This window comes from Hyla sarda, chromosome 5 (assembly GCF_029499605.1).
Source record: "Hyla sarda isolate aHylSar1 chromosome 5, aHylSar1.hap1, whole genome shotgun sequence".
Taxonomy (NCBI): Eukaryota; Metazoa; Chordata; class Amphibia; order Anura; family Hylidae; genus Hyla; species Hyla sarda.
In genome coordinates, this window is record NC_079193.1 from 119,531,777 (window position 1) to 119,557,958 (window position 26,182).

At 42.2% G+C, this 26,182-nt stretch overlaps 1 protein-coding gene across 5 annotated transcripts in view; it reads right to left on the bottom strand.

Moving 5' to 3' along the window:
- LOC130273417 (sodium-dependent neutral amino acid transporter B(0)AT3-like) overlaps positions 1-26,182 on the bottom strand; it is a 589,425-nt gene that overhangs the window by 540,739 nt on the left and 22,504 nt on the right. For all 5 annotated transcript variants that reach the window (XM_056520172.1, XM_056520170.1, XM_056520174.1 and 2 more), the window contains exon 2: positions 11,713-11,853. In XM_056520172.1, coding sequence (XP_056376147.1) covers positions 11,713-11,853 — 141 coding nt within the window. The remainder of the gene's footprint in view (positions 1-11,712; positions 11,854-26,182) is intronic.

Consider the following 26,182-nt stretch of genomic DNA (forward strand, 5'->3'; position numbering starts at 1 on the left):
CGGGGTGCTGCAGCAGCGATCCCCGGGGTCCCCAGCAGCGCGACCCCGGCGATCTGACATCTTATCCCCTATCCTTTGGATAGGGGATAAGATGTCTAGGGGCGGAGTACCCTTTTAATGGCCAATTTCCAGGGTTTTCATAACGGAACATCAAATGGATCTTTAAAACAGATGAATTTTGTGTGTCCCCTGGGAGCTCACTACCTTAAAAGAGAGATGTTTGTTCAGATAGTCAGCCATGACCAAGGGTGCGTCTTCACCTAAATCATGTAGGTTTTAGAAGTTTTTTGTATGTTTGTACTGTCAATGCTGTTTGAATTGTAATCATGATGGAATAATCACAGAGCCACAGAGAGAAAAATAATAAAATAAGTATCCAGGGATTGGTGAAAGGAAGAAGGATGAACATAATGATGTGAGACCAGAACCACTGCCAGCTCTTGCACAAGTAATTTTGCATTCTTGCCTTTTTAACAGCCAATAACAATGTAGGTTATATTTTATTTATATATAGGTTATATTTTATATTTTCTGTGTGCAAGACAATGCCATAGTTTTACACTGTATGTTTGTCTTGGTTAGGCTATATTCCCATCTGGGAATGTCTGGGAATGCGTGCGCTGGCATAATGTGCCGGCGTTAGGACCACACAAGAATGCACAAGTCTCATAGAAGACTATGCATACTTTGCAAAGTCCACAGAAAGAATAAACAGGTTCATTCTTTCCGCAGACACGGAAAATAAAATTTCCGTGCTGGAAACATCTGGCACAGAAAATCTGCCGTGTGCACAGCGCAGCACAATCCTGTTGAATTCAGCGGGACTCTGCTGTAGCGAAATTTCCATGCGGACATTCCAAGTGGAATTCTTCCCTGGCCTTCTTCTTAAAACTGTATAAACAAAAGTTATATATATAATATATAAATATAAACTTTCCTCAGGGAGAGGACACCACTTCTGGTGTAAGACAGAGATTCAAGTAGGCCATATAGCACTCAGCGGGCTCCTGGGTACAAAAATATGCAAATCAGCTCATCACACCACCTTCACAGGTAGTGTGTCCTGCAAACAGCTCAGGCTCCAGCCAAGAAGTCTCAGAACTGATTGGGATTCATGCCAAGCCAGAACTCTCTCCAGAAGGAAAGCTGTTTTGGGGTGTTTGCCCCTCGTCAGTACAGAGCAGGGTTATCTGGCTTGGCTGAATATATATATATATATAAAATTATACCCCCTCTATTATTCTCTTTATTTCCATCAGGGTTGATTGACTTATCTTTCCTTCCTTTCCTAATGACTCAATAAAGGCAGTTTTTAAGGTGTTGTATTCTAACCATGCACCTTCTTTTAGATTTAATTCAGTTTTCAAGTCATTCCATTCTTTGAATCTACTTCCATTCCATACATCTTTTATCTTAATACATCCGCCTTTTTGAATACTCCAACTTTTCCTAATTTATTTACCTCTTCAATATGTAAATTGGCCCACAGTGGAGCTATGTCCATGCCTCTATGCCCATTTCCTTTCTGAACCCTTTCCATGTTCTTACCAAGTTCTTAACCATCAAATTCTTCTTCCATTTACCCCTTTCCAACTGACCAGTTTCCAATAGCTGTAAAATATCTTTAAGTCCTCCTTCACTCTTAGACGATAAATATCCAAAGAGCTCAAATTTCTTCCATTCAATCAGAAAAAACATCTGCCTTGCCAGAAAATATTTACTTAAGTCTGGAAAAGCTACACCACCATGTTCCCTTAATTGACATAGATATTCCAGTTTTATTGTTATTCTCTTCCTGCCCAAATCAGGGAATTCAAAATTGCCATAATTCTTTTAACCTGTTAAAGGAGATGTCCAGTGCTCACTTTTCTTATTTTATCCATTCCGGGCTGAAAAATAAAAGAAAAGAAACTTTCTCTTACCTGCCTAGGCTCCCCCGGTGCTTCAGTACAAGCGTTCGGTCCCCGGGCTGTATTCTTCTTACTTCCTGTTAGCCCGGCACGTCACACGGAGCTTCAACCTATCACGGGCCGCAGCAATGTCCCGCCTCGGCCGGTGATAGGCTGAAGCTCCGTGTGACGTGCCGGGCTAACAGGAAGTAAGAAGAATACAGCCCGGGGACCGAACACCTGTACCGAAGCACCGGGGGAGTGTAGACAGGCAAGAGAAAGCTTATTTTCTTTTTTTTTTGCAGCCCGGAACGGATACAATAAGAAAAGTGAGCACCGGACATCTCCTTTAAGGACCCATGACGTACCGGTACGTCATGAGTCCGCTCCCGTTCTATAACGCAGGACCATGGCGTGGCCCCGCGTCATAGTGGGTAGAGCCCGGCCACTAACAACGGCTGGCACCCGTGGCTAATAGCGCGCAGCATTGATCGGGCTATTAACCCTTTAGACGCGGAGTTCAAAGTTGAGCCCCGCTTCTTTTTTTTTTTTTGTTATATTTTATTATTGTTATTTTCAAGATACAATTATCGCACATATACATAAATAAAACTCAAAACAACCAAACCTCTACTTAACAACATCCTACAATCTCTCCCTTTCTCTCACCCCTCTCACCTAACCATCCTTCCGCCTCCCTTATCCACTCACACCCAGAGTTCACCCCTAATATTTAGGGAGGTTCACATCAACTTATTTAATTGGGTTTCAAAAATTTCCCAGATCTCCTGCCATTTGTCTTTTGACTTAACCTTTATAATCCTATTTAATCTTAATTTCTCCATAATACATATTTGTTTCAATGTTCTAACAATGGAAATTATATTTGGAAGAGTTTGGCTATTCCAACAACTGGCTATTGCCTCCCTTGTTGTGACCAGTACATGGAAGGCTATCACTGAATATTTCGGTTGAAGGTGATTCAAACCCAATGATAATAACGCCATTCCTGGCCCCCAGGTAATATCCATAGTTTCACCCCACAATAGCTTCAGTAAACCATATATCTCGTCCCAAAACCTTTTTATATGTGGGCAATCCCACCAAATATGTTTTAATGTACCCACCCCTAGCTTACACCGCCAACAAACCGAAGAGTTCTTTATATTGAATTTAGCCATTTTAACCGGGGTCTGGTACCACCTATATAGTAACTTGCGTGATGACTCCAAGTGGGAGAGACAATGTGAAAACTTGACTGGGATAGTAAAGATACCCGACCATGTTTCTTCAGAGATAGAAAACCCTAGGTCAATTTCCCATTTGACCTGAAAATTCATTATTTTGGGCTCTGTTTGTTGTAAAGCTTTATATGATCTAGATATCCCACCTCTACCCCCCTTATTATTAAAAAAATACTCGTTGTATCTTGACTTTACTTCAATTCTCCAATCAAAAGAGGAGACACAATGTCGCAGCTGCAAATACTTAAAAAAGTCTTTTGGAGGGATTTCAAATTTTTTAGTGATATGTTCAAATGGCAGCAGTCCTGTATCCCCTACAATGTCTCCTAGTGTTAAAATACCCTTTTTCATCCAGGCAGCAAAATCTGTTGTTGGTATAAGGAACTGGACTACCGCCAGTGGAACATTCTCCAATACGCATGGGTTTAGGATTTGATGTTGCAACGCGTACCGCCATGCTTCCAAACCCGCGACAACCGTCGCAACATCCCTTCCCATTTTCTTATTTAATAAAGCTGATATCCACAATACTAACCCAGGGGGCACTCCCCCCAACAGCTCAGTTTCCAAGCCTACCCAGTGCATCCCCACTTCATTATGCCATAATCTCTGAACCTGGGTTAAGAGGGAAGCGTAATAATATTTTAAAAGGTTTGGGCAGCCTAGTCCCCCTTCTTTAATTGGACGATATAGTATTTGAGCAGAGGTTCTTGGTTTCTTGTTTTTCCAAATATAGTTTAATATTATTTGCTGAAGGATTTTAATTGACTTATTTGGTATTTTAATTGGCATATTGCGAAAGATGTATAAAATCTTAGGCAGCAGCATCATTTTAACTATTGACACCCTCCCCAACCATGAAATCGGCAGTCTGGAATAAGTTGCCACATCCAGCTTCATTTGAAGTATCAGTGAATCCACATTTAGTTTCCCCGTATGCTGTAGCGTAGTCCCTAATTTTATGCCTAAGTAAGTTATGTTTTCCTCTGTCCACATGAATGAATAATTTTCCCCCAAGCACCTTTTAGTTACTTTATCAATATTAAGCATAAGGGCCACTGATTTTGTTATATTAAGTTTATAAAAACTTACTTTACTGAACTCCTCTAATATCCTTACTATTGATTTTAAGGATTTCAGTGGGTCAATACATGAAATCAGTATATCGTCTGCAAAAAGACTTATTCGATAGTCTCCAGTGCCTGTACCTACTGGGATACCTCGTATGTCACCCGACCTTCTCATTTGCTCCGCCAGTGGTTCTATTGCTAGAACAAAAAGCAGGGGAGACAGGGGGCAACCCTGCCTTGTACCGTTAGAAATAAAGAAGGTTCTAGAGGTTGCCCCCTCTGTTCGCACCCTTGCACTGGGAACAGTGTACAAGGCCATGATTGCCCCAATAACCGCTGGTGACAATCCAAACCTCTCCATTACCGAACACAGATAGCCCCAATGAATGCGGTCGAATGCCTTCTCTGCGTCCAGACCCAGCAGGAGAGAAGGCATCCGACCGCGACCCACCCAGTCCATGAGGTCCAGCATGCGACGGGTCCCATCTGATGATTGTCTTCCTTTAACAAAACCCACTTGATCTACATGAATCAGTTCTGGTAATAGTGGACTCAATCTCGCTGCTAATAATTTAGCGTATATTTTTATATCTTCATTCAGCAGCGATATGGGTCTAAAATTGGATGTGATCGTGGGATCTTTCCCCTCTTTTGGGATTAATATAATCTGGGCCTCCAGCATCTCTTTCAGCACTATACCTTTATTAAAAATTTCATTACAGAGCTCCGTAACCACTGGTGCTAGCGTTATTGCTTGTGTTTTGTAAATTTCGCCTATTAAACCATCCGGCCCTGGGGATTTAGTTAGTTTTAATTTATGTATTTGTTGGGACACTTCCTCTAGTTGGAATGGAGCTTCTAAACTCAACTTTTGATCATCTGAAAGTTGTGGTAAGGGTATTTTAGATAAAAAGTGTTTTATTATTTCAGGGGTGGGTTGAGTAGTTTCTAAGTTATTATTCAAATTGTATAGTTGCTCATAGTAATCTGCGAAAGCATTGGCTATGCTTTTGGGGTCAAAGATTCTAATATTATTTTGTAGCGTAATATATGTAATTTTCCCCCTTTTTTTATTAATTTTTGTTTGTCTAGCTAAATATCTCCCTGGTCTGTTAGCTAAGTAATATGTATCTGTTTTCTTGTTCATTAGAGCTCTGTTTAGTTTATATAAATCCATATTATGTAAATCGGCAGTAATACTTGATATGCGGGTTGCTATGGAATTATTAAATAAAATTTTGTTCCTTCTATGGAGATCTGCCAACTCAGTCGTTAACGCTCTTCTCTTAGCTCTATCTTCTTTTTTATAATGAGCTGTTAAACTTATAATTTGTCCTCTGAGTGCTGCTTTAAACGCACACCAGAGCATAGAGACAGAGTTAACTGATCCTGTATTTATTTCAAAAAATGTATCAATAAAAGAAGCCAGGGATTTTTTACATTCTTCTTTATTGACAATATAAGAGCTAGCCCGCCATTGTCTGTCTGGAGTAACTAAGCCAGGGCCTTTTAATTCCAAGATAATTGGGGCGTGGTCCGACCATGTTATTGTTTTTATTTCGGATACTACTACTGAGTCTAAGAGTGATCTATTAATAAGAAAAAAGTCTATGCGTGTATATACTTTATGCACGTGTGAGTAAAATGTAAAGTCTTTTTCCGTAGGATGTTGGATCCTCCAAATGCCCCGCTTCTTAAGTGAAACTAAAACGTTGCTGGTTAGCTCATGGAGCTGTTCGGGATCGCCGTGGCAAAATCGCGGCATTCTGAACAGCTTACAGGACAGCGGGAGGGTCCCTACCTGCCTCCATGCTGTCCGATCGCCGAATGACTGCTCAGTGCCTGAGATCCAGGCATGAGCAGTCAAGCGGCAGAATCATTGATCAGTGGTTTCCTATGAGAAAGCACTGATCAATGTAAAAGATCAGTCTGTGCAGTGTTATAGCCCCCTATGGGAGGTATAACACTGCAAAAAGAAAAAGTGCAAAAGAAAGTGAATACAGATCATTTAACCCCTTCCCTAATAAAAGTTTGAATAACCCCCCTTTTGCCATAAAAAAAACTGTGTAAATAAAAATAAACATATATGGTATAAAAATATATCATTAATTAAACTGCACGGTCAATGGCGTAAGCGCAAAAAAATTCCAAAGTACAAAATAGTATTTTTGGTCACTTTTTATATCATGAAAAAATGAATAAAAAGCGATCAAAAAGTCCAATTGATACAAAAATGGTACAGCGAAAATCTTCAGATCACGGCGCAAAAAATTAGTCCTCATACCGCCCCATACGCAGAAAAAGAAAAAAGTTATAGGGGTCAGAAGATGACAATTTTAAATGTATACATTTTCCAGAAATACGACAAAATCAAACCTATATAAGTAGCATATCATCTTAATTGTATGGACCTACAGAATAGAGAGGTGTAATTTTTACCAAAAAATTTACTGTGTAGAAACGGAAGCCCCCAAAATTTTCAAAATGCCGTTTTTTTTATTTTTTATTTTGTCTCACAATGATTTTTTTTTCGCCATAGATTTTTGGGTAAAATGACTGACGTCATTACACAGTAGAATTGGTGGCGCAAAAAATAAGCCATCATATGGATTTATAGGTGCAAAATTGAAAGGTAAGGAGGAAAAAACGAAAATGCAAAAAACAGAAAAACCCCGGTCCTTAAGGAGTTAAATAACTTTTTTTTCACACCAGATTGGTGCAGAACAAAATACATAATGTCGTTTTGGGAGGATTACCGACTTGATCAGTGTAATTTTTTCAGCTTTATATATATTAAGATAATTCCATATACAGTGATCCCTCAACTTACAATGGCCTCAACATACAATAGTTTCAACATACAATGGTCTTTTCTGGACCTTTGTAAGTTGAAACCAGACTCAACATACAATGTTACGGACAGTCCAGATCTGTGAAACGTGATGTCCGGTAGCACCCCCTACAGTACAGGGAGGTATTACATGTTCTGTACTCTTTACCTGTATTACTGAAGCGTATGCACTGACTGGTGTTTGGTAGCGCCCCCTACAGTACAGGGAGGTATTACATGTTCTCTACTCTTTACCTATATTACTGAAGTCCATGCACTGACTAGTGTCTGGTAGCGCCCCCTACAGTACAGGGAGGTATTACATGTTCTCTACTCTTTACCTGTATTACTGAAGTGTATGCACTGACTGGTGTCTGGTAGCGCCCCCAACAGTACAGGGAGGTACAACATGTTCTGTACACTTTACCTGTACCAGGGTTACCTTCTCCTTTGGACACCAGGTGAGGGCGACTCCATTTTTTTTTTTAGGACATTGCGTGTTCTGTACAGGACCCTGAAGAAGCTCCTGTCCTCTATATAGACCAGTGTTTACCAAGCAGGGAGCCTCCAGCTGTTGCAAAACTACAACTCCCAGCATGCCGGGACAGCCTTTGGCTGTCCGGGCATGCTGGGAGTTGTAATTTTGTAACAGCTGGAGGCTCTCTGCTTGGGAAACACTGACATAGACAGTGATTACAGCTCCCAGCTGATCTTTATTACTTTTATATGTACGATCTTGCTTTATCTATATTAGTTATCTACTTATTTTTCTTTAATCCTCACTTTTTTCCTATTTTTGGATGCCATTTTGGTGCCTTTAGAACCAATTACCAGGTTTCCATAGAGTTCTGGTCTCAACATACAATGGTTTCAACATACAATGGTCGTCCTGGAACCAATTAATATTGTAACTTGAGGGACCACTGTAGTTGCTTTTTTTTTTTAGATTTTTACAATTAATATTTTAGTATTTAAATCATTATAGTTTCCTATGTCCCCTGCTACTTGTATACCCAGGTATTGAAAATGTCCTCCCTTTTCCAATATTGTTAATCCATAATTTCTTTGGATCCTCCAAAAACATCAATATATCATCTGCATACAGTGATATTTTGTCCTATCTTCCCCCAACACCGAACCCCAGTACCCCTGGGTCGGCTCTTATACAAGCTGCCAACGGTTCAATAACCCTTGCAAACAAAAGGGGGGAGAAAGGACAACCTTGTCTGGTTCCTCTTGAAAGGCTGAATCCCTCATACCTTCCATGAGTATTTTAGCTGAAGCATTTGTGTACACTAATTTTTTTATTTTTACCAGATCTCCCCCATACCATATTTCTACATCACTTCCCACACCTTTCCCCCCCTCCTTACCAATCTGTATAAACCCACATTGATCACTATGTATTAGTTTAGGGATAACTTTCTGTATTCTGTTTGAAAGTGGCCACTATTTTTACATCTGTATTGAGGAGCGATATTGACCTATGTGATTATATTTCCTCTTTATTTTTGTCTGGTTTTTACAATAGAATTATATTAGCTTCACATATTGATTTTAGGAGCCCCCCCCCCCCCCCCCCTTTCAGGGAACTCTCGACCACTCTGAGTAGGACAGGCATGAGCATATCTCCGTACCTATGGTAGATTTCAAATGGGAATCCATCTGCTCCTGGGGATGTATTCCCCTTTATCATACCCAGAGCTTGATATAATTCAGCTATTGTTGGTGGACCATTGAGTTTCTCTTCTACTAATACCTTTGAAGATCTATTTTTCCTTGGTGATATTCTGATTTGTATAATTTTACAAAATATTTCCCACATTCCCAAATCATTTCTTCTGTCTTTATCCCTGATTTCCTTAATAACTCTACTCCCCTGCTGACTTTTAATCAATGACAATAATCTTTTATTTAGTTTTCCAGACTCAAAAAAAAAATTGTTGACCCTGAAAGCAGTCTTTTCTTCTGCTTTTCTCATTAGATACCTGTTTAATTGATCCTGATTATTTTCAGACTCCTGTTTTTTTTTCCTCTGAGGGAGATTGGATGTATTCCTTTTCTGCATTATTCACTACCTCCAACATTCCTTTTTCTCTTTTTCTAAATTATTTTTTCTTTTTTGTTATTACCCACATTAATTCCCCCTGTAGCAGTTTACCACACTATTTGGTCTGTGGCCATATCCCAGTTTCTATCAAAGAATTCCTTACGATGTAATTTTACTTCTTCATTATCTATCACCTCAAATCAATATGCATTTATTTTTTGCATACCCCTTCCATATTCTACTCCTGTATTGATCATTATGTTTTAAAGGGTATTTCAGGAAAAAACTTTTTTTTTATGAATTACTTCTAATAGAAAATCTTAATCCTTCCAATAATTATCAGCTATTGAAGTTGAGTTGTTCTTTTCTGTCTGGTAACAGTGCTCTCTGCTGACATCTCTGCTTGTCTCAGGAATTGCACAGAGTAGAAGAGGGGATTTGCTTCTACTCTGGACAGTTCCCGAGACAGGTGTCATCAGAGGGTACTTAGACAGAAAAGAACAACTCAATAAGTACAGCAGCTAATAAATACTGAAATGATTAAGATTTTTTAATAGAAGTAATTTACAAATCTGTTTAACTTTCTGGAGCCAGTTAATATATTAAAAAAGTTTCCCTGGATAACCCCTTTAATTGAGATCTGATATACAACGAGTAAAAATTTATTTTCTTAATCGTCTCATTCTTATTACTAAGACAAAGGTCAATACGGGACATAGTCCTGTTGATTGAGGGAAAGGCCTTACATATAGCAGCCACTTGAAGGCTGTGACTGTATATAATTTACAGGGTTTTGACTTTCAATGGCAACTCATTCTTGGAGGAAAAAATTTGGTCAATAATAATACTAAGGTCCATAAAATTGAATGGCCTATCCTTAGGGAAGGCCATTAAATTAGAACAACAGGGATCTAATTTCCATCAGCTGTTTAAAGGGGCCATGGCACTCCTGCAATCACTGTACCATTAGCAAACATATCAAGAGATTGCGTCTGGCACAACTACACAAAAGGTATACTCGGCAACACAGGTTCCTGCTACTATAAGGCTAGTTTCCCACTTCCAAATAATTTTTCCTCCCAGAGCTTCTGAGTGCGGCAAGTCAGTCGGTGCTAGGACTCCGTGGACATTGTCGTCCCCATAGATGGCGATGTCTGCAGAGCGTATTCTGACTGAAGAATGGACAAGTTCATTTCAGTAGTATGCACTAGTATGCCAGCAATAGTATTTTGAAGCTATGAACCCGATTTAAGCAGTGCTCAGCACAATAGACACTCCAAAAAATAAATCAATAACCAAGTTATCCCAGGGTACTGAACTATCAAAAAAAAACCTCAGGGGAGACCCTAAACTAAAGACTCCCCTAAAAATAATAATTTTATTGGACTTTTATTGTAGAGTTGATTCCACCCAGTGATAAATTTAAATCCCAGTGTGACACTAACATTGTGCTTCAAGCACTATTGCACACCATATACTTACGCAGATCTCACTTTCACAATGTGGTATATTTTTTTCCTCTGTGCGAATGCACAATATGTGTAACCTCATAGGGCTACCAGTTTGTGGTTTTTGCATAGGTAATGTTAGAGTACACTGCTGCAGATTAAAAGACGTACTGTAGCCTCCCCAACATTTTGCTGATAAATTGGCTTTGTCAAGGGCTCAGAGGCTCTGAGTCATTGACAAATCCTCAACTAGTGCCAGAAAGTTAAACAGATTTGTAAATCACTTCTATTAACAAATCTTAATCCTTTCAGTACTTATCAGCTGCTGTATACTAAAGAAGAAGTTCTTTTCTTTTTTAATTTCTTTTCTGTCCGACCACAGTGCTCTATGACACCTGTCCAGAGCAGGATATGTTTGCTATCAGAATTTGCTCCTGCTCTGGACAGTTCCTGACATGGACAGATGTGTCAGCAGAGAGCACTGTGGTCAGACAGAAAATAAATATATAAATAAATAAATAAATAAAAAAAGAACTTCCTCTGGAGCATACAGCAACTCATAAGTACTGGAAGTATTAAGATTTTCAAATAGAAGTAATTTACAAATCTGTTTAACTTTCTGGCACCAGTTGATTTATAAAAAAAATATATTTTTTCACCGAAGTACCCCTTTAAGGATCTATTCACATGTGCAGTATGCTGCGCATATTTGATGTGTAGGTTTTGAAGCTGCAGATTTTTTGCTGCAGATTTCAAAACATGAACTCGTCCATTCTTCATTCTAAATCTGCTCTGAAGAACAGCAGGAGTACAGTAAGGCCATGGCCGTTTTGTATAAGAAAGCACTTCCTCTGACCTCCATTTGAGGTAATGCAAGGTAGTGCAGTTTGTGATGATGCCAAGTCAGAATTGTGAAAATGCTATTTGGCACATGTGAAAGCACCATAATTTATGGTCAGGATGTAGGCTTATTACACACACAACTCCACAGAGCTTTTAGGTATGGTGCTCAAACCTAAATCTAACCGGTATCTAACAGATTTGATCTAAAGCTGAAGCCATTGACATAACTTACCCTGCATCATTGTTATAGGAGAATGAGAACAGAACTTACTGAGGAAAAAAAACAATCAACATCTTGAAATTACTGTAGTAATGGTAAACTAGAGAACAATGCATACCAACTCCTCCAAAATATGGTGAAATTGCATTCCAGACTCCTATGCTTCCTCTCCTCAAGCGTTGTCCAATTGCAAGTTCAAGGTAAAATAATGGTATTCCTTCAAAGATAAGCGCTATTCCATATGGAATTAGAAATGCACCTAGGAATAAATGTATACTTGTTATATTTTAAAGAATACATTTCAAATAGTTGTTTAAACTAAAATAAATATTTCTCGTGCAGCCTTAATGCAGCAGACTACTTATAGGAAAATACTATTGTACAACCCTTTCATAAACACTTTTCCGACCATGCTGTGTTTTGGTCTCTATGAACTGACCTGCCCATATGCTTTACCTGGTTATAATTTTGAAATACTTTTATTTATTACAAAGAAGTATGACATTTTTTTTCATGACACCATGTACTTCATGTTAGTGGAAATTTTGATGACTCCTTGAGCAAATAATCTCTGAAAAACTGCAAATTTTTTCTGATTGTAAGACAGATAGCTATGGTACATACAGTGGGGCAAAAAAGTATTTAGTCAGCCACCAATTGTGAAAGTTCTCCCATTTAAAAAGAAGATAGAGACCTGTAATTTTCATCATAGGTATACCTCAACTATAACATAATGAGAGAAAAAAATCTATAAAATCACATTGGGGGATTTAAATAATTTATTTGCAAATTATGGTGGAAAATAAGTATTTGGTCAATAAAAAAAGTTAATCTCAATACTTTATTTATCCTTTGTTGGCAATGACAGAGGTCAAATGTTTTCTGTAAGTCTTCACAAGGTTTTCACACAATGTAGCTGGTATTTTGGCCCATTCCTCCATGCAGATCTCTTCTAGAGCAGTGAAGTTTTGGGGCTGTTGCTGGGCAATACGGACTTTCAACTTCCTCCAAAGGTTTTCTATGGGGTTGAGATCTGGAGACAGGCTAAGCCACTCCAGGACCTTGAAATGCTTCTTACGAAGCCACTCCTTCGTTGCCTGGGCAGTGTGTTTGGGATCATTGTCACGCTGAAAGACCCAGTCTTCAATGCCCTTGCTGTAGGAAGGAGGTTTTCACTAAAAATCTCACGATACATGGCTCCTTTAATTCTTTTCCTTTACATGGATCAGTCGTCCTGGTCCCTTTGATGAAAAACAGCCCCAAAACATGATGTTTCCACCACCATGCTTCACAGTAGGTATGGTGTTCTTTGGATGCAACTCATCATTCTTTCTCCTCCAAACACGAAGAGTTGAGTTTTTACCAAAAAGTTCTACTTTGGTTTCATATGACCATATGACATTCTCCCAATCCTCTTCTGGATCATTCAAATGCTCTCTAGCAAACTAAAGACGGGCCCGGACATGTGCTGGCTTAAGCAGGGGGACACGTCTAGCACTGCATGATTTGAGTCCCTGGTGGCGCAGTGTGCTACTGATGGTAGCCTTTGTTACTTTGGTCCCAGCTCTCTGCAGGTCATTCACTAGGTCCCCCCATGTGCTTCTGGGATTTTTTTCTCAGTTCTTGTGATCATTTTTATACCACAGGGTGAGATCTTGCATGGAGCCTCAGATCGAGGAAGATTATCAGTGGTCTTGTACGTCTTCCATTTTCTAATAATTGCTCCCACAGTTGATTTCTTCACACCAAGCTGCTTGCCTATTGCAGACTCAGTCTTCCCAGTCTGGTGCAGGTCTACAATTTTGTTTCTGGTGTCCTTCGGCAGCTCTTTGGTCTTGGCCATAGTGGAGTTTGGAGTGTGACTGTTTGAGGTTGTGGACAGGTTTCTTTTATACTGATAACAAGTTCAAACAGGTGCCATTGATACAAGTAACAAGTGGAACACATAGGAGACTCTTAACGACCATGGACATATATTTACATCGTTGCCAGCTCCCGTAATGTGAAGCGCGCTCAGAAGCTGATCACGCTTCGTATCTTCTGGGTCCCAGTTGCAATCGGCAAAACAAAAAATGTGTAAGCAAAAATAAAAATAAACAAATGTGGTATCGGCGCGTGCATTGATGTTCGAATTATAAAAATAAAATGGTAATTAAACCGCATGGTCAATGGCGTACACATCAAAGTCCAAAATTGCGTATTTTTGGTTACTTTGTATACCCTAAAAAAATTTTGAAAAAGTGATCAAAACAATCATGGTACCGATAAAAACTTCTGATCACGGCACATACCACCCGGTATACAGAAAAACGTTTTTCGTTTTTTGCACTTTCATTTTTTCCTCCTTACCTTTAAAAAATCATAACTCTTTCAATTTTGCACCTTAAAATCTGTATTATGGCGTATTTTTTGCACCACCAATTCTACTTTGTAATGATATAAGTCATTGTACCCAAAAATCTACGGCGAAACAGAAAATAAAATCATTGTGCAACAAAATTTTTTAAAAAAAAGCCATTTTGTAACTTTTGGGGGCTTCCGTTTCTACGTAGTACATTTTTCATTACAAATGACACCTTTTCTTTATTCTCTAGGTCCATACGGTTAAAATGATATCCTACATGTATAGGTTTGATTTTGTATTACTAATGGAAAAAAATCATAAATACATGCAGAAAAATGTATATGTTTAAAGTTGTCATTTTCTGAGCCCTCTAACTTTTTTATTTTTCCATGTTCAGGGGGCTATGAGGGCTTGTTTTTTGCGCCGTGATCTGAAGTTTTTGTTGGTACCATTTTTGCAGTGATCAGACTTTTTGATCGCTTTTTATTTATCTTTTCATGATCTAAAAAGTGACCAAAAAGACGCTATTTTGGAATTTGGAATTTTTTTGCGTGTACGCCATTGAACGTGCGGTTTAAAAAGCGGTATATTTTTATAATTCGGACATTTCCGCACGCAGTGATACGACATAGATTTATTTTTATTTACACTGTTTTTTATTATTTTTGGAAATGCCAGGTGATTCTAACTTTTATTAGGGGAAGGGATCATTGAAAGGCTTAATGATTTTTTTTTACACTTTTCTTATGCCATATTATAGCCCCCGGGGGGGCTATAACATTGCATGTACTGATCTTTACCACTGATTGATGCATCTCCATAGGAATGCATCAATCAGTGTTTTCGGCGATTGAATGCTCAAGCCTGGATCTCAGGCTTGAAGCATTCATTTGGCGATCGGACTGCAGGAAGGAAGGTAAGAGACCTTCCTCCTGAAGTACAGCTGTTCGGGATGCCACGATTATACCGCGCCGGTCCCGAACAGCTCCCTGAGCTAACCGACACATTTTAATTTCACTTTTAGCCGCGTGGCTCAGCTTTGAGCGCGCGGCTAAAGGGTTAATAGGGCGCGGCGCCACGATCAGTGCCGCGCGCTATTAGCGTTGGGTCCCAGCTTAACTATGACGCTGGGCCCGCCGTGATATGATGCGGGGTTACCGTGTAACCCCGCATTATATCACGGGAGCGGGACTAGGGGCGTAAGTTTACGCCCTTGGTCCTTAACAGGTTAAACATACTAATTTTGGTGTATGTAGCTATAATTTTTTTAAAGTAGTAAAATAAAGAAAAACCTATATAAATAATTATTTTACCGAGAAATTTACCAATTAATTCATTAGAAATTCTGCAATGTGATTTCCTGTATTCTTTCCCTCCATTCTGTCTCTCATAGTTGAGGTATACCTATGATGAAAATGACAGGCCTCTCTCATCTTTTTAAGTGGGAGAACTTGCACAATTGTATACTTGCACAATTGTATACTAACAACCTGATAGTTTTTGAAATTATGCTGTGAAGCAAGTAGATCAAATTACAAATGGTGGCTATGCGGCTGTGTTTCTCTTTTTGTGTTACACATTTGTAGTCTCTCAATCCTTTCATAGCCAGCACTCCACTCCACCCATTTGGCCCAGGCGTTTTTAAATAGCAGGAAACTGCATAAGGGTTCTCCCGGCCCTCTGGCAGTGAGCACATGGTAGGTTTCATACTGGTGTGGTTCTCTGTGGCGGCCATTGTTTATGTGATGCTTTGTCTGTGGGGTGGAGTGTCCCAGAGACAGGGGCTTGGTCGGGCAGTAGTGGGGCTGCCTGGCCACTGGGTCGCTCCCCCTTTGGGCATGGGGTCTCGGAGGCAGTGGTCGCCGCCAAGGGCTACACCAGTGTCAGGTTAGGGACCCACTCTAACGAGGTGGCCTTGACGTGGCGAGTGGGCTTGTACTTTTTGATCAAAATGTATACTAACAACCTGTTAGTTTTTGAAATTATGCTGAGAAGCAAGTAGATCAAATTGCAAATGGTGGATGTGCGGCTGCGTTTCTCTTTTTGTGTTGCGAACTTGCACAATTGATGGCTGACTAAATACTTTTTTGCCCCACTGTAAATGAGTAATTATTTCACATTTACAATATTTCTACCTTGTGTTGGCATTAGAGATGGGTGACTTTTTCCAAAATTGGGTTTGATCCGAATATATTTGTGGCAAATGCTATTAAAAACTGATATTTCCAGGCTACAGAGAAACCTCTATAGGGGTGTAGAGCACTTTTCCTTGCTGTAACACGCATAGGGAGTGTGCTCGGGTAGTGAAATAATACTGTTATTCAGTATGACATGCAGATTACAGGCACCGCTATTTGAATCACTCCCGCAGAGCGGCACAATGACAAAGTCTGGATGTGGCAGCAGGGTCGGGAGACCATATGGCATTACAATTGAAGAAATTAACCCCTTAAGGACCCTTAACGTACGCGTACATCATGACACCCTGGTACTTAAAGGGGTACTCCGGTGAAAACCTTTTTTCTTTTAAATCAACTGGTGCCAGAAAGTTAAACATATTTGTAGATTACTTCTATTAAAAAATCTTAATCCTTCCAGTACTTATTAGCTGCAGAGGAAATTCCTTTCTTTTTGGAACACTGATGACATCGTGACCACGGTGCTCTCTGCTGACATCTCTGTCCATTTTAGCAACTGTGCATAGCAGATGTATGCAAAGAGCAGCATGGTGGCTTAGTCGTTAGCACTGCTGCCTTGCAGTGCTGGGGCCTTGGGTTCAAATCCCACTAAGGACAACAATTAATAAAGAGTTATTGTTATTATTATAATGACGTCAGCAAAGAGCACTGTGCTCCTGATGTCATCAGGGACAACTTCAAAAAGAAAAGAATTTCCTCTGTAGTATTCAGCAGCTAATAAGTACAGGAAGGATTAAGATTTTTTAATAGAAGTCATTTACAAATCTGTTTAACTTTCTGGCACCAGTTGATTTAAAAGAAAAAAGGTTTTCACCGGAGTACCCCTTAAAGGACCCATGACGTACGCGTATGTCATGGACAATTCCGGCCCCTGCCGCGTGCCGGGCGGGGATCGGACCGGCATGCCTGCTGAAATCATTCAGCAGGCACGCCGTGCAAATGCCCATGTCGGCGATCGCGGCAAATCGCAAGTGAATTCACACTTGCGATTTGCGCGATTACGGGTCTATGGTGACCTGGAATATAAGGGGGATCGCGGTTGTCTAAGACACCTACGATCCCCCTGAAGGGATAGGAGTGAGGTGGCAATGGTGCCACCCCTCCTATTCCTTCTATTGGTCGCCAGAAGCGACGACCAATAGCAGATCGGGGGCAGGGGGGGTTAACTTTCGTTTTCCCCGTCCTGCCCACCCACAATAGGCGGGGCAGAACGGGGAAACGACAGAGGACCTGACGCCGAAGATCCACTTACCCATCCGGAGGCAGCGGGCGATGGCGGGCGACGATTACAACTCCCAGCATACCCAGACAGCTGTTTGGGCATGCTGGAATATAGTTCTGCAACAGCTGGAGGGCTACAGTTTGAGACCACTATACAGTGGTCTCTAAACTGTATCCCTCCAGATCTTGCAAAACTACAACTCCTAGCATGCCCAAACAGCTGTTTGCTGTCTGGGCATGCTGGGATTTGTAGTTTTGCAACATCTGAAGGGCCACAGTTTGGAGATCACTGTGGCCCTCCAGATGTTGCAAAACTGTAAATCCCAGCATGCTAAAACAGCAAACAGCTGTCTCGGCATGCTGGGAGTTGTAGTTGCGTACCTCCAGCTTTTGCATAACTACATCTCCCAGCATGCCCTTCGGTGATCAGTACAAGCTGGGAGTTGTAGTTTTGCAACAGCTGGAGGCACACTGGTTTAAAAATACTGAGTTAGGTAACAGAACCTAACTGAAGGTTTTCCAACCAGTGTGCCTCCAGCTGTTCCAAAAGTACAACTCCCAGCATGCACGGTCTGTCAGTATATGCTGGGAGTTGTAGTTTTGCAACAGCTGGAGGTTTTCCCCCTCATGTGAATGTACAGGGTACACACACAGGAAGGTTTACAATAAAAATGAAAAATGTATTGTTTGGCAGTGTTTCCAAAACGAAGCCTCCAGCTGTTGCAAAACAACAACTCCCAACATTTCCGGACAGCCACTGACTGTCCAGGCATGCTGGCAATTTAGAAACAGCTTGAGGAACCCTGTTTGGGAATCACTGGAGTAGGATACCCCTATGTCCACCCATATACAATCCCTAATTTAGTCCTCAAATGCGCATGGAGCTCTCTCACTTCGGAGCCCTGTCGTATTTCAAGGAAACAGTTTAGGGTCACATATGGGGTATTTCCATACTCAGGAGAAACTGCACTACAAATTTTGGGGGCTTTTTCTCCTTTTACCCCTTATGAAAAGGAAAAGTTGGGGCTACACCAGCTTGTTAGTGTAAAAAACTATTACACTATCATGCTGGTGTCGCCCCATACTTTTTATTTTCACAAGCGTTAAAAGGAAAAAAGACCCCCAAAATTTGTAACGCAATTTCTCCTGAGTACGGAAATACCCCAGATGTGGGCGTAAAATGCTGTGCAGTCGTACAACAAGGCTCAGGAGTGAGAGTGCACTATGTACATTTGAGGCCTAAATTGATTATTTGCACAGAGGTGGCTGATTTTACAGCAGTTCTGACATAAACACAAAAAAAGGAATACCCACATGTAACCCCATTTTGGAAACTACACACCTCATGGAATGTAACAAGGGGCATAGTGTACCTTAACACCCCACAGGTGTTTAATGAAAATTCTTCAAAGTTGGATGGAAAAATGAAAAAAAAAAAAATATATATATTTTTCACTAAAATGCTGGTGTTACCCTACATTTTTCATTTTCACAATGGAAAATAGGAAAAAAGCCCCCCAAAATTTGTAACCCCATTTCTTCTGAGTAAGAACATACCCCATGTGTGGATGTGCTCTGCGTGCGAACTACAATGCTCAGAAGAGAAGGAGCGCCATTGGGCTTTTGAAGAGAAAATTTGTCCAGAATTGAAGGCCACATGTGTTTACAAAGCCCCCCATAGTGCCAGAACAATGGACCCCCCCACATGTGACCCAATTTTGGAAACTACACCCCTCATGTAATATAATAAGGGGTACAGTGAGCATTTACGCCTCACAGGTGTCTGAGAGATTTTTGGAACAGTGGTCCGTGACAATGAAATCTGTAATTTTTCATTTGCACAGCCCACTGTTCCAAAGATCTGTCAAATGCCAGTGGGGTGTAAATACTCACTGCACCCCTTATTAAATTCTGTGAGGGGTGTAGTTTCCAAAATAGAGAGCGACTACAGCACCAACAACTTGTACAGGAGCACATTCAACTTCTTTGCCATTGGATGAGTGGGCGCATACTGCTGTCTCTTGGAAATCGCTTCGGTGATGTATTGCTGCCGGAATGACTGACGAGAAGTAGGTGGGTCATGGGACCGACAGAAGATGGAATGACAGACTGCTCCCTTGGGCTGAGGTGGTGGAGCCTTGGCTGGCTGAAACAGGGAGCGGCGTTCCACTGGGTGATGCAGCAGGCTGGACCACCACCTCGGAGCAAGGGTTCTCCCAGGCCACTTTATGGTGACACTGCATATATTGACGCAGGGCCGTGGTGCCAACATTGGGACCCTGGCCACGCTTCACCTTCTGTCGACATATCTTGCATGTAGCCATGTTAACCTCCTCCGGATGCTTGACAAACAGCTGCCACACCGCCGAGTAGCTGATTTCCCCCCCCAAAAGTCCGCACTTACTGACTGATACTGCTGCGGACTCCGGGAACCCCTGCTCCACTACCTCCCGGGCAGGTAGGCTGCCGCAAAGCAGGTGGTCTACCCCGGGCACCTTTGGCTCCAGACTTCCCACTGCTTCCACCCTGCTGACTCCCAAACGTGCTATCCCCTTGCTGGCTCAGCTGCCGCCTCACAAGCAACCTGCCACTCTCTTCTCCTGATGAGGATGAAGCCCTTCCTGCACCCAGCTCCCAAGTGCAATCGGCTTCATTATCATCGAGTTGTGTCTGCACATCATTGATGTCATCCTCAGGTTCCTCAACTGTGTCTGTTTCAGGAGCCTGAACACTTGCAAAACAGCAACCCATGCCACTCTCCTCATCACTACTTGCTCATCTAGTGGAGTAAATGGTGGATGTCTCCTCCACCTCTTGGCTGGGCAGTAGCTGATGACTGTCCCCTAGTTCATCGTCCTCACTGTATAGAAGAGCTAAGCCCACAACATACATTACTTACTTTACTTTTTTTTAGAGAAATAGGCTGTGTATATATGGCTGTGTATATATCTCTGCCCATATGGCTGTGTATATATCTCTGCTTTTACACTAACAGGCCACTATACGCTTGAAACAGAAAACACATACAGCTGCGGAATGTGCCTATATTTAACTTTTTATAGATAAATACGCCCCTATACGGCTGCAACAGAAACTTGTGGAACACTCAATGTGTGTATATATATATTCCTGCTTTTACGGTAACAGGCCACTATACACTTGAAACAGAAAACACATACAACAGCGAAGTGAGTATATATTTCACTTTTTATAGAGAAATACACCCCTATACGGCTTCAAAAGAAACTTGTGGAACACTCAATGAGTGTGTATATATCCCTGCTTTTACACTAACAGGCCACTTTACGCTTGAAACAGAAAGCATGTACATCAGCGGAGTGCGTCAATATATAATACGCCCCTACACGGCTGCAACAGAAACTTGCGGAACACTCAATGTGTGCATATAGTTAAGTAAGTGATTACTGTTTTTAAAGCTGTTCACCCACATTATAACCAAGTATATTGGCTTTAGTGCTGCTGAACAGCCCATTTCTCTTAAACCCTTAAGAACTATGTACATTTTGACTTTAATCCCTTGGGGACGGAGCCCATTATAACCCTAAGGACAGGAGCATTTTTTTCAAATCTGACCTTTATCACTTTATGCATTAATAATCTGGGATGTTTTTACTTATAAATTTGATTCCAAGATAGTTTTTTTTTTTTTTTTACATATTCTACTTTATGTTAGCGGTAAAATTTCGTCAATAATTGCATCAATTCTTGGTGAAAAATTCCCAAATTTCTGGAAAAATTTGAAAATGTTGCATTTTTCTAACTTTGAAGCTCTCTGCTTGTAAGGAAAATAGACATCCCAAATAAATAACATATTGATTACCATATGTTAACTTTATGTTTTCCTCATAACGTCGACATGTTTTTACTTTTTGAAGACATCAGAGGGCTTCAAAATATAGCAGCAATTTTCCAATTCTACACGAAAATTTCAAAATCTGATTTTTTTCAGGGACCAGTTAAGTTTAGAAGTGAATTTGAGGGTCTTTATGTTGCAAATCCCCTATGATGGACTCCATTATGAAAACCGCACCCCTCAAAGTATTCAAAATGACATTCAAAAAGTTATCCTAGGTGTTTCACAGGAATAGCAGCAAAATGGAGGAGAAAAATCAAAATCTCCATTTTTTACACTAACATGTTATTGTAGCCCCATTGTTTTCATTTTCAAAAGGGGTAAAAGGTAAAAAGGGCCCCCAAAACTTGTAAGTAATTTCTCTCGAGTAAGGAAATACCTCATGTGTAGATGTAAAGTGCTCCGTGGGTGCATTAGAGGACTCAGAAGGGAAGGAGCGACAATGGGATTTTGGAGAGCAAAGTTTGCTGAAATGGTTTTTGCGGAACATGTCGCATTTAGGAAGCCCCCATGATGTCAGAACAGTAAAAAAAACTAAAACAAATGGCATACTATTTTGGAAGCTACACCCCTCAAGGAATACCCCACAGGTGATTAACGAACTTTCGTTAAAGTCGGATGTGAAAATAAAAAATTTGATTTTTAACACTAAAATGCTGGTGTTAGCCCAAATTAATAGAAGAAAATGCCCCCCCAAAATTTGTAACCCCATTTCTCTTGAGTAAGGAAATACTTCATATGTGGATGTAAAGGGCTCTGTGGGTGCAATATAGGGCTCAGAAGGGAAGGAGTGACATTGGGCTTTTTGAGAGTGAATTTTGCTGAAATGGTTTTAGGGGGGCATGTCGCATTTAGGAAGCCCTCATGATGCCAGAACAGTAAAAAGAAAAACCACATGGCATATTATTTTGGAAACTACACCCCTCAAGGAAGGTAACAAGGGGTAAAGTGAGCCTTAACACCCCACAGGTGATTGACGAACTTTCGTTCAAATGGGACGTTGTCAGGATCCGGACTGGTATGTAGAGAGGACACTGGAGGTGGATCCTCTGTGTCAGTGAGGTGATGGCGTGGGCCGTACCAGGGGAACGGAATCTAAGGGGTTACTGGTTTTCACCAGAGCCCGCCGCAAAGCGGGATGGACTTGCAGCGGCAGGTAACCCCCAGGTCGTTCCACCCAATAGCGACTCAACCCCACTGACAGCTGAGACAGGCTGGGTACACAGGGACAAGGCAAGAGCAAGGTCGGACGTAGCAGAAGGTCAGGGCAGGCAGCAATGGTTCTTCATTCCCGGGAACCTTTTGTCTGGATGTCTCCATGCAGATTCCAGAAGGATGTGAAATTCAGCGTGAGAGCTGAACCTTTGAGGTGCTGGTTTAGCACGATGAAAGGATACTTAAGGAGTCACGTCCGAAGATCCTGGGTCCTCAAAGTGAAAGGTGTCTCTTATGGCAGCAACCAATGAGTTCACCGTTTCAACTGTATCCGAGCGGTCCTCTGAGTCAGATGCCGATTCGGAAGCCTAATCCGCCAGTTCACCAGGAGAATGTGAACGAGTGGAGGCAGCCCTGAGGGGGCGACCCTGACCGGGTACGCGGCTCTGGCGAGGCAGAGCGGCGACCCCGGGAACGTCCTCTGGAGGAGCGACGTCTGTGACCAGATGACACGGGGGGGGGGTGAAACCCACGGGGGGACGCCCACATCTACCTGAAGACTCAATGTAAGAGTCAGAAGAAGCACCCCTAGTACGCTTGTGAGAGCGTGAGATTTGTAGAGAAGAGGAGACACCACGTCACGGGAGGCCTCAGCCACCGAAAAAAAAGAGACTTGAGTCAAGTAATCAAGTCAGACATACACTGGGATAGAAAGAAACCCAGGCTGGAGGGGCGGCCGAATCCACCGGAACTGTAAAATCCGGGGGAGCTAGGCGGTCTGGGGGAGCAGAGGAGCAGGCAGAGCCAGTGGGCTCAGCAGGACCCGGCATTTTGGAATTGCATGTCATACAGACAATAGAGGAGATTAACAGTCTAGTTGTCTGTTTAGAGGGAGGAACAGATTTATGTCCCCTGTGGTCAGTAAAGTTTTAACCCCAACACTGTAACACTCTGTCCCTGCTGTGAGGAAACTCCGCTCTATCAGAGAGGAGAACAGGCTAGCCAATAGCCGGAGAGGGGCGTTCCTGGAGCAGGGGCACTGTCTGATTGGCCCCTGCCACCTGCATTGCGCACACAGCGCTGATTGGAGGGTGATTCGTGCCTCCAGTAAGCTTGGGCGGCCTTGTGGGAGGAGCTATAGCGCCCCGGCCGCCGAGAAGAAAAATAGAAATGGTGCTCGCTCTTTGCCCCGATGTCAGCCACATATGCGCCCGCGGGGAAGTGAGCGGGCGATACATATATCCGCTGGCAGCCGTCTGCTGCCGAAAGTGAAAATAAGTCGGTGCTTCATGCGCCCGAACAGTAAAAACGCAGCGGCTGTCAGCCGCATAGTAAGCACCGCAGCTGTCAGCCACATAGTAAAACACACACACACACACACATGTGCATAATAATAAAGTAAACCAGTCATTCCTTGCTTGCCCCTTTACAGAATAAAAGATAGAGCCCCTACCACAGGCCAGCCCCTTGGACCCTGAAAGGTGGACCAAAAAATGAGAGTCTCCAGAGGTTGCAAGTCGGCACCTAAAGGGAGAAAGATAGACTCACCTCAGTCAGAAGAACTTACCTAATGGAGTCTTCTGTGAGGACTTCAGTCAGCTTTTTGTTACCTGCATCACACCGAGCTACCATGTGCGAGCGAGGCGACCAGGGAATAGGGGGACCCATGAGGTACAACCCCAGGCGCTGACCGTTGGCGAGAGGGGTAACACATTTCCTAACTAGGGAAATAATAGAACATAAGACCTGGTCTGGAAAAATCCAGACCATGTCCACCTCCTTCAGACACTAAGCTAAAACTGATTAGCTTAGGGCCTGGAGGCAGGTATATCCTGCTGGGAGGAGCCGACTTCTTTGTTGCCATAGTGTCATACCTCCTAGAGACAGCAGCATACACCCACGGTCTGTGTCCCCCAATGGAGCCGATAGAGAAATGTAATTTTTCATGGACCACTGTTCCAAAAATCTGTTAGACACCTGTGGGGTGTAAATGCTCACTGCACCCCTTCCAAAATGGGGTCACAAGTGGGGGGGTCCACTGTTCTGGTAGCATTGGGGTTTTGTAAACGCACATGGCCTTCAATTCCAGCCTAATTCTCTCTCCAAAAGCCCAAAGGCACTCATTCTCTTCTGAGCCTTGTAGTTCACCAGCAGAGCACTTTACATCCACATATGGGGTATTTCCATACTCAGAAGAAATGGGGTTACACATTTTGGGAAGCTTTTTTCCTATTACCCCTTGTGAAAATGAACAATGTGTGGTAACACCAGCATTTCAGGGGGAAAAGAAACAAATTTAAAATTTTCATATCCAACTTTAACAAACATTTGTCAAATACTTTGGGGTGTTAAGGCTCACTATACCCCTTGTTACATTCTGTGAGGGGTGTAGTTTACAAAATGGGGTACATGTGGATATTTTTTCTTTTGTGTTTATGTCAGAACTGCTGTAAAATCAGCCACCCCTGTGCAAATCACCAATTTAGACCTCTAATGTACATGGCGCTCTCTCACTCCTGAGCACTGTTGTGCGCCTGCAGAGCACTTTGCGTCCACATATGGGGTATTTCCGTACTCAGGAGAAATTGTGTTACAAATTTTGTGGGTCTTTTTCTCCTTTTACCTGTTGTGAAAATGAAAAGTACGGGGCAACACCAGCATGTTAGTGTAAAAATGTTTATGTTTTACGCTAACATGCTGGTGTAGCCCCCAACTTTTTCTTTTCATAAGTGGTAAAAGGAGAAAAATCTCCCCAAAATTTGTAACAAAATTTATCCTGAGTACGGAAATACCTCATATGTGGCCCTAAACTGTTGCCTTGAAATACGACAGGGCTCTGAAGTGAGAGAGTGCCATGCACATTTGAGGCATAAATTAGGACTTTGCAATAGGGGAAGTCCCGGATACAAGGATGAGGCTTGTCTCCGCCAAAACCCTTCAGCAGTGTTTCACAAACAGGGTGCCTCCAGGGTGCAAAACTACAATTCCCAGCATGCCCAGACAGTCAGGGATGCTGGGCATGTAGTTCTGCAATATCTGGCCCTTCGGATGTTGCAGAACTACAACTCCCAGCATGCCTGGACAGTCTGGGCTTGCTAGTAGTTGTAGTTATGCAACAACTGGGGAAGAACAGTTTGGAGACCGCTAAGTAGTGGTCTCCAAACTGTAGCCCTCCAGATGTTGCAAAACTACAACTCCAAGCATGCCCAGACTGTCCAGGCATGCTGGGAGTTGTAGTTCTGCAACATATGAAGGGCCAGATATTGCAGAACTACACACCCAGCATCCCTGACTGTCTGGGCATGCTGGGAATTGTAGTTTTGCAACATCTGGAGGGCTACACCGTATAGTTGTCTCCAAACTGTGCCACTTCAGATGTTGCAAAACTACAACTCCCAACATGCCCAGACAGTCAGTGCATGCTGAAAGTTATAGTTTTGCAACATCTGTAAGACCACAGTTTAGAGACCACTACACAGTGGTCTCCAAACTGTGGCCCTCCAGATGTTGCAAAACTACAACTCCCATCATGCCCAGACAGCCAAAGGCTGAGCCTCCTCCACCGGCGCACTTTCTGGCCGACCTCCGCTGCTGCTTCAGGATGCCCCCGGAGGTCAAGGTAAGCCGGCCGTGCTCCCTCCCTTGCCGCTTGTGTTACACCCCCAACCCCCCCCCCTTGCTCGGACTCCGATCAGTGGGCAGAACGGGGGAAATGAACTCTAACCCCTCCCGCCCCCTCCCGCTGCTGCTTCAGGATGCCCCCGGAGGTCAAGGTAAGCCGGCCGTGCTCCCCCCC